The following is an 8,388-nucleotide window of genomic DNA, read 5'->3' as shown; positions in this document are numbered from 1 at the left end:
TTCACCATGTCGGGGATCTGCTGGGGGTCAGACCTGTCGCCCTGCCTCCTCCACGTCAAGGTCCTCACCGCCTGGGGGGAAGTTCCTGTAATCAGGAGCCACGAAGACAACTCCGTTATCCTGCCCATCAACGTCATCCCCCTTAGCTCCAAATTTCCTCCTCCTCCTCCCGATCGAACTCGCCCTCTCTCCCTCTCCCCCTCCCCCTCCCTCTCCTTCTACCTGAAACACCAACCCCATCAGGAATGCCCATGTCTTGTACCCGATGATCCAGGCCCCCCCCGAGATGAAGATGACAACAGGTCGCCTTCTGCTGGGGTCTCGCTTGTGATCGGAGGGGAGGTAGACGTCGAGCTGGTGCCGGATGGAGGAGCCGTACATGAGGTTCTTGCGCACTCCCGCACTCCACAAGTAGCGGATGAAGGCGGGGAGCAGCGCAGGGAGCATGACTGCGAGCAGGTGAGGAGGGAAGAGGAGGGGCAGGAGACTCACCGATGACAAACAGAAGCAGAAACCCAAAGTTGGCCGCCCACTTCCCCGGAGCCCCGAGCCACCAGAGAAGCTCGGCCGAGGCCGACGAGAGCAACCTGAAGGGGGCGGAGGAGTAAGCGAGGAGGGAGAAGAGTAGAGGGAGACAAGGAGACGAGTGGGAGAGAAGGGAGAGGATCACTTGAAGGTCTCGTAGAAGCCGACATCTGGTCTGATGGGACTGAATCGTGTCTTGAAGAACTTCCTCGACATCTATCAACAGAAAGGTCACTGATGTCCGATAAAGTACACAAGGCAGCATCCGAATCGATTTCTAGCACCCTGGAGCATCATATCTATCCTCGAATGTCTGTTGGGCGCATTTCCTCTTTTTTATCTTCTTTCCACTCGCTAAGCTTGAACTTTATCGAATTTGATTTTTCAAACATTTCAAATCAACACAAACTGTCACAAGACCATCAAGGCGAGTAATCTCACTTTTCTGATCGGAGATGACAATCGAAGGATATGACCGGCTCTAGCGCACTTTCATGCTCTTCTCTCGTCATCGTCTTCTCGTCATCACTTCCTCATTCTATTCCCCCACTCCTTCGACCAGTCCTTTTACCTCCGCAGCTCATATCAACCCCATTGCTTAAGAAACTATCGCTTGGCACGAGTTCTCTCTCTATCTCTATCTCTATCTCTATCTCTATCTTCCTCCTTCTCTTCGCTTCCCCTTGTCTCTGCTCCGCCTCTCGCTTCCTCCTCCCGTCTCTCCCTTCATTCCCTCCATTCCCCTCGTTTTACTACAACGGCCACGCGACCCCCTCATCCCCCTACTCCCCCTAATCGCACTACCCTACCCAATAAATCACAACCCCCTTCATGTCCTTGCTGTACCCCCCATTTTACCCACTTCTACCCCCTGCCCCTAGTACACCCCCAAAGAATTTTCGAAGATGGCTTCGATCAGGTCAGCCATCATTCGAAGTGTCTCATTGCTGTCCTTTTCAAGGTTCTCGTCATCGACCTCTTCATCCATTGCTGTCTTCGCATCTTGAATAATTATTAGTTCTGAGGCGACTCAGTTTTCTACTAAAATAAATAATGAGTAAACCATTTCTTTCTATTTGCGGCCCTGCTCCCTGCTTTTCCTGCTCCTCCACGCATACATCCTGACCATGTTGCTGCTGCTCCGTCACCCGATCTCTTCCTCTCAGCTGCATCATCATCAAATCTACATGCACCACCTCCTCTTCCTTTCCTTTCCCCTCACCACCATTTCCGTCATCATCATCATCTCTTCTTCATCATCATTATCGTCGTCGTCGACATCTCACCGCCATCTCAATCATCCTCCATCTTTTTCACTACCTCCACCATCACCACCACCTCAACCACTTGTGCCTTTCTGTATGCAGCACTTCCTGTAACACACCGCATCCTCGTCTCGTCCTCACGCCTCTCATTCACCAACAACTCTTCTGGCTCGTATTGCTTCATTCCTCTCTCACTCCTCTCATGGTTCCCTCTCCGTCTCCTCCTCTCTCAGTGAAGAAGGAGTCTTCTTTGCCTGCAGCTGTTCCTCGTCCTTCGGCTTGCCTTGCTCATTGAGGTCTACCTGGCTTTGACCTCAAGCGAGTCCATGTCAGCCTCGAGTGCATGCCTAGAGACCTCTGCTTTACCCGATGAGCTCGTGAGAGCACCTGGGCTAGTTCTTAGTGAGCGAATAGACTGCTCAGTGAGGTGACTCGTTTCTTGCTCAGATGTTCGCCATCTTCGGCAAGGATCAGCAGGTGTGACATGATTTCTTGAGTTCGTTTCTAACAGACAACGAAAGCTCACCATGCTCATGTGCAGCAACTTGCAGGTCAGTAGTAGCTGTTGTGTTGGTGTCGTTGCTGATCATGTTGCAGGAATGTCTCGATCACAGAATGGTGTGCTTTCTTGTCCTCTTCCCTCTCCTTGTGCTCTGATAGCTTCCCAGGCGCGTCAGCTGGAGAGCAAACCTCTACCCTCGTGAGCTGCCCTCACAGCAGGCGAATCGCTGACGCTCGCGCAGGATGGCAGGACAGAGCAGAGCGATGAAGCACTACGAATCGGACGAGGGAGAGAACACCTTTAGAAGCACGGGCGGCAAGAAGTCGAGCTTCAACTCCTTCATTTGAGAGCAACGAGCATGGCAGTGCTGCCCGTTCAGAGAAGCTGCACGTGAACGACCATGTCGCCGCGTTGCACGTGCGAAGACTGAGAAGACTAGACAGTCTCGTCCTGTCTTTCATTAAAACAGCTGGCTCTGCACCAGACGTTAACTTGTGTGCCTTCCCCTCCCTCACTTCACTGGTGAGATGAAGTCTCCAACTGATGTAGATCGTGCTCTGCGATCGCGTTTCTGTCCGTGGCCTTCTTCGTTGCCTGCACGTGCGGATTCGCGGCTTGCAGCTGCTTGAGGTACTTCTGAGCCTTGGCATCCATGTCGGGGCTCTTGGAAGAAGCGACGAGGGAGGGTACCTTAAGGGCGTGGAAAGGCTTCCCAACATACTTGCCGCCCTTCAGTTGCTTGAGAAATGACTGCGCCAGTTCATTCCTATCGTGGTTCGATAGCTTTTGCTCCTCTTTCTCCTCTTTCATCAGCTTGGCCGCCTTCTCAAGCTTGTTGTCTCCATGCACTATGGTGGGGCTCAGCTTCACTGGCTTCAAGACGTCGCCGTGCTCCACGAGCGCATCTCCCCGTTTGAGAAACTCCATGTCCAGCTTGGCCTGCTGCTCTCGAGACAAGGGTTTCTTGTTTTGGATGGCAGAACGGACGTGGTCTCCCGACCCCTGCTGATCTTCCAGCTGCTTCAGGTACTTCTGTGCAAGGGCGTTCCGGTCCACACTAACGCGGCGATGAGGGGTAGGCAACACCTTCTTGTCCATGATCTTGAGGTACTTCTCAGCCATTTCAGTGCGGCTCTCATGATTTAGCCGAGCCTTAACATGCTTCAAAGCTTCCTTTGCCTTCTGCTGATGCTCCAGATACTTGAGGTCTTTCTCAGCTTCAGCATCACGGTCATGCTCAGCCTGCACATAGAGGGGGTTCTTCCTGCTGCCAATAGGGATGCTACCCCGATTCACATTCATGCTCTTGCTTTCATCTTGGATGGATTTCTCCTCCTTCACGAACATCTTGTGCGCTTGCTGCTTTCTCTCGGCTTCAGCACGAGACATTCGCTGAGAGACGTTGGGGTCACTCTGCTTCTGAGACTTGAGCACGTTGGTAGCAAGGTCGAACCAGCTCGACCCCCTCATCGACTTTTCCTTGGATCCCTTCTTCAAGCCCTGATCCTCCAACAGCCCCCCGAGCTGGCTGTCCAGCTCCTTCGTGATATGACCAATCTCCTTGCCGTACTGGCGAACTTCTTCGGCTCCAGCCCGCGCAGCTTCTCGAGCTGAATCCTTGACTAAGGCGTGAACGAAAGCGTTCTCGTCCTTGCTCTGAGAGAGGACTTGACTTCCAGCCACAGCCTCCTCAATGGCCTCCTTCACAGCGTCTTTCACGTCGCTCTTGATCTCAGTCTTCACCTCTTTCTCCGCTCCTTTCACGGCTGCCTGAACAGCATCGTGAATGATCGACTTCACTCGCACTCTTCCCTCGTGCTTGTTTCCAGTCGCTTTGCCGGATCGGAGGAACCTCGGGTTCATGCCTTGCGTGCCTCCCGCCCCATTGCTAATGGTTGAAACAGGGTTCGACCAAGAGGACGAAAGCAGCAGCGCACAGCCGACCGCCACAAGGCCAAGAGTGAAGGCAAGCACAGCTGCAGCCCAAGTCCCTCGAGACGTTCGCTGCGAACATGTACCAGCCGAAGTTTCCGTGTTAGAAGCAAGTGCAAATCGGCTTGCTTTCGGCCAATCCTGCTGCTGCATTCTAATCAACAAGCAGAAGCCTTGGTAACTATGGCTTCTGGTGCAATTTGACAACCTCAGGAGACAATCAAATCTGTGAAGCGCAGGTCAGAACATGCAAGTCAGGTTTTCTGGTAGATCTTTCCTCTTAATCTTCAAGAGCTTTCCATACATGACTCACTCATCACCATGCTGTTCGAACGAGTTTCCTGGTTCTTGTACCGTACTGCTTTTCAACCTCCCCCTATCAACCCCTGCATGCATTACCTACAGTCCCATACCTACTCCCCTCCACTCCCCTCCCCTCCCTTCCCCTCCCTTCCCCTCCCTTCCCCTCCCCTCCCTTCCTCTTTCTCGTCATATCAGAATCTCCATGGCGACCCTTCAGCATCCATCTTTCCATGGGCTACCCCAGTACATCAGTACCCCGACCCCCTTAATTTCTGTCTTGTACCCACCCTTTGTGAAGCTTGCTAACCCCTACCCCGTTACTCCTTATTTCGCCACCCTCCTATGGGATGAATGCAACATAGTGGTACCCCACAGGTTCTTCAGGTACCCTACCTTTCTTCATTGAAAGGCAGTATCACTACCAGGTACTTAAAGTACCCCTACCCCCATGATCGAGGGGTGGTGACTACTGGAAAGTTGAAAGGTCATTGCGGTCTCAAAGCCGGGACCAAACTGGTGCGGGCTCGGCTTTCAAGGCTCTCGGCCCGGCGGACTCGGCGTCCGATGATCCGATCTCCGAGTCAGAGTGAGGACTCGGACTCAGTCCCGGCGGCCGGCACTCGAGTCGGCGCACTGCGCGGCCGACTGAGTCGGTTTCCGAACTATTAGATACGGCGTGACTTTAACCGTTAGTAACTGAGAGAGACCGTACTCGGAAGCCTCGCTGAGAGACTCGGGGCCCCCGGAGATACTGAGAGTCTGAGAGTCTCAGAGGGAGAGAGAAGCGTGCCAACCGCGGCGATGCCACGGTACGGTCCCGGTCCACATTGTGTATTTTTCCGAACTGAACGTGAACGGTTCTGCCCGCCGCGGGGCCGCCGCGTGAGTCACTGATCCACCGTGACCCCTCAGTGCTCATCCATATCGCGGACTCCCGGAGCTTTTCCCTCAGGCGCTGTTCGAGTCTTGGCCTACGCTGACAACGTCCGATGCTCGTCAGTGTTGGGCCCGGCACTCAGTGACTCGACTCAGGATGCTGTTGCAGCTACAGTCCGCGGCTATGAAGCAGTACGGTACATGTTGGCCGATTTGCAGCTTGCGCCGAAGTTCAACCTCGCGAGTCGAAAGTTTACATTCCCTCCTGTCACCAACACCCAAAATCTCTCGCAGCTGAAGCCTTGAAGAGCCGCTCAGAAGCGCCGTCTCAAGACTCAGCTTCTTCACTTCGAGGTCGTCACTGGCGGGGATTACAGCCCAGCCTGTCAGTGTAGTACACTTGGGGGCCTTCCCATCGGCACGGATGGAATTCATGCTAGTCAGCTCCGAGCGAAGGTCTCCAGCCTCAACGAAGAGCTCTCGAAGCTCGGGCTCGTCCAGCATGGCTTCATGTTCAAGACCGTCTGGTGAGGGCGACTCCCATCTCCAGGGGTCATCTCCGTTTCTCCCGCGGGTCCAATCACAGATTCGTCGCTTTGACCTCTCTGTCCACCTGGCGCTTGAGAAATACCACCGCTGGCCAGGCCAAACTCGCAGTACCTCGCACCCCGACCTGCTAGAGTTTTACTATACGGCTATCGCTCGATTCCTCGCGTGGTACTCTGACCAGCCAATGTCACGGACGCTGCTCTCTCCTCATAGCCTGGACATTCACTGCTCGAGATCTCTCCGTGCCCAGAAGCATCCTCTGGCGACCTTCTTCGTTGAGGCGCACGACTTCGTTCATAATGCTGGAGCGATCCTCTACCGTCGTGTGAAGGCTCCTGCACCGGCTGCAGATGGCGCGGCGATCCCACCTGCCCCGGCTGCTATGCCTGATGACGCAGGACGCCCCCCGGCATCTGTGGTACACATCCCTGGTTTGCGCGCTCTCGTCGACTCGTCTCATGAGCACTTCATTCCTCCCCCTGCGCAGCGCGATGTGACTCCTCTTGTCATGCGCGTCTTCCCTCGCCATGTGCATGCTCGCGCTGCGCTGACCGATCAGCAGCGTGATATCCTCACCTTGCACAGCCGCAGGACATACTCGCTCGGCAGGTGCCCTCCCATGGCCGCAAGATGAAGGGCGATATCCACATCCCTGGAATCCGCGATCGAGGGTCTGAGCAGTACGAGGGCTTGATGGCGGACGTGACGTTGGTCCACCCTTACATTGGTAGCTCTGCCGACCTGACCAAGTGGGGGGAGGTCAACCTCGACGCCCTCCATGTTACAGCGTCTGAGAAGATTCGCAACGTACCGTACAGAACCACACATTTGAGGCTAGCGAGGAGGACTACCTCGAGCGGTATCGTGTTCCTGTGTCCAGCCTCCCTCCGTCCGCTGTACCAGGCGGACCCCCGGGCAACGCCGGCTCCTTGTCGGCGGCTGCCCTTTCTCCGTCCGCGGCCGCCCGCTTTGTGGCGGCAGCGGACGTCTCGACTGACAGTGGTCAGTCGGCTGCCTCCGGGTATCGCGTCTAAGGGATTTTCTTCCTCCTGCATGCTCCTGCAGCTTGTTGCTTGATTGCCTGACCCTTCGGCTGCTTGTCTGCGCGGCTTCGCGCTTGGGCTGGCGCTGCCGCGTCTGGGTGCCAGCAGTGCTGGTTCTTTTCGGGCTTGTGTTTTGTGTGTGATTGTGCAGCTTCTCGCTGTGGACTGTGTGCCAGGAGGTTCAGCTTGTTCCTGCTTTGTTTTGCTTGAGGCACTTTTTACCTTCTGCCAGTAAATCCTAGATGAAATTTTGCTTGAGGCACTTTGTACCTTCTGCCAGTAAATCCATTGTGCCTCCTGACACCCTCCGCTTCATCTGGTATCGGAGGACATCATTGCTCAGCGCTCGATGCCTCTTGAGGATGCGGCGTTTGGTCGGCACTTCGTGCCTGATGACGGCCCTGCTGCTGAGGTCTTGGCTCGCAAACGGTACGCCACCTATCAGCGCCTCACTATGCAGCTGACGCTGGAGGCGCTCTTGTCTGGTGCGAGGCGCATGACGCCCTTGCAGGCGCAAGCACTTCTCGAGCCAGAGGACAGCTCCTCCTCGGACTTTGTCGATTCGCCCGAGGAGGAAACTTCGCCGGAGGTCTCCAACTCCGATGGGGGAAACATCCAGAGTGGAGCCGACGACCGGCGCGGAGCTGGCGAGGCGTCTCCGTCCCTTCGGCCCTCACTGTGACGTCGGGTGCCTCCGGAGAGCTCGACACAACTGGGGTGCTTGCTGCTGGTCCGAGCTCGCCTGCTTCCTCCCCGGCATCGGTCGGGTCACGCCGGTCCTTGGGCATTGCCGCGGCGTCGCCGCCGTCACGGGCGGTGTTGGTCTCGGCTACCGCTGACTCGGAGGCTAGCGAGGAGGACTTGAAGATGGATTTACTGGCAGAAGGTAAACTTTTTACCTTATGCGTAAAACTCTACTACACAGAGTGGAGCGACGCCCTCACTGTTTGTTTTGCTTGAGGCACTTTTTACCTTCTGCCAGTAAATCCATCTTTTCACAGTGAATGGATTTACTGGCAGAAGGATCTAATGGATTTACTGGCAGAAGGTAAAAAGTGCCTCAAGCAAAACAAAGCAGGAACAAGCTGAACCTCCAGGCACACAGCGCACAGCGAGAAGCTGCACAATCACACACAAAACACAAGCCCGAAAAGAACCAGCACTGCTGGCACCCAGCGTGCGAGGCTCATAACCTCGAGGTCGTTGGATCGAAACCAACCTTCGCTACCGGCTGGCTGAGGGGCCGTCTGGCTCCGAGGTTGGACAACTCTTGCCCCTGGCGGACCCCCGGGCAACGCCGGCTCCTTGTCGGCGGCTGCCCTTTCTCCGTCCGCGGCCGCCCGCTTTGTGGCGGCAGCGGACGTCTCGACTGACAGTGGTCAGTCGGCTGCCT

The 8,388-nt window shown here is 55.5% G+C and overlaps 3 protein-coding genes across 3 annotated transcripts in view; 1 reads left to right on the top strand and 2 right to left on the bottom strand.

Annotated features, from left to right (window-relative positions):
• GUITHDRAFT_121062 (hypothetical protein) overlaps positions 1-741 on the bottom strand; it is a gene marked incomplete at both ends in the record, with an annotated part of 1,965 nt that extends 1,224 nt beyond the window's left edge. Inside the window, 4 exons of the mRNA XM_005819680.1 lie at positions 69-120; positions 223-449; positions 493-587; positions 671-741. Coding sequence (XP_005819737.1) covers positions 69-120; positions 223-449; positions 493-587; positions 671-741 — 445 coding nt within the window. The remainder of the gene's footprint in view (positions 1-68; positions 121-222; positions 450-492; positions 588-670) is intronic.
• A 1,496-nt stretch (positions 742-2,237) lies between these two features.
• GUITHDRAFT_121061 (hypothetical protein) lies at positions 2,238-2,639 on the top strand (the record flags this gene model as incomplete). The annotated part of the gene is made up of 5 exons (XM_005819679.1): positions 2,238-2,267; positions 2,312-2,341; positions 2,388-2,408; positions 2,459-2,490; positions 2,534-2,639. 5 exons carry the CDS (start codon positions 2,238-2,240, stop codon positions 2,637-2,639), a joined length of 219 nt encoding a protein of 72 aa, XP_005819736.1.
• A 97-nt stretch (positions 2,640-2,736) lies between these two features.
• Positions 2,737-4,440, bottom strand: GUITHDRAFT_166623 (hypothetical protein). The gene has a single exon (XM_005819678.1). The coding sequence runs from the start codon at positions 4,375-4,377 to the stop codon at positions 2,809-2,811; it is 1,569 nt and encodes a 522-aa protein (XP_005819735.1). The 5' UTR covers positions 4,378-4,440; the 3' UTR covers positions 2,737-2,808.
• Between the last annotated feature and the right edge of the window lie 3,948 nt (positions 4,441-8,388).

The sequence above is a fragment of the Guillardia theta genome (assembly GCF_000315625.1).
Source record: "Guillardia theta CCMP2712 unplaced genomic scaffold GUITHscaffold_211, whole genome shotgun sequence".
Taxonomy (NCBI): domain Eukaryota; class Cryptophyceae; order Pyrenomonadales; family Geminigeraceae; genus Guillardia; species Guillardia theta.
This window is presented reverse-complemented; position numbering and strand designations above follow the sequence as displayed.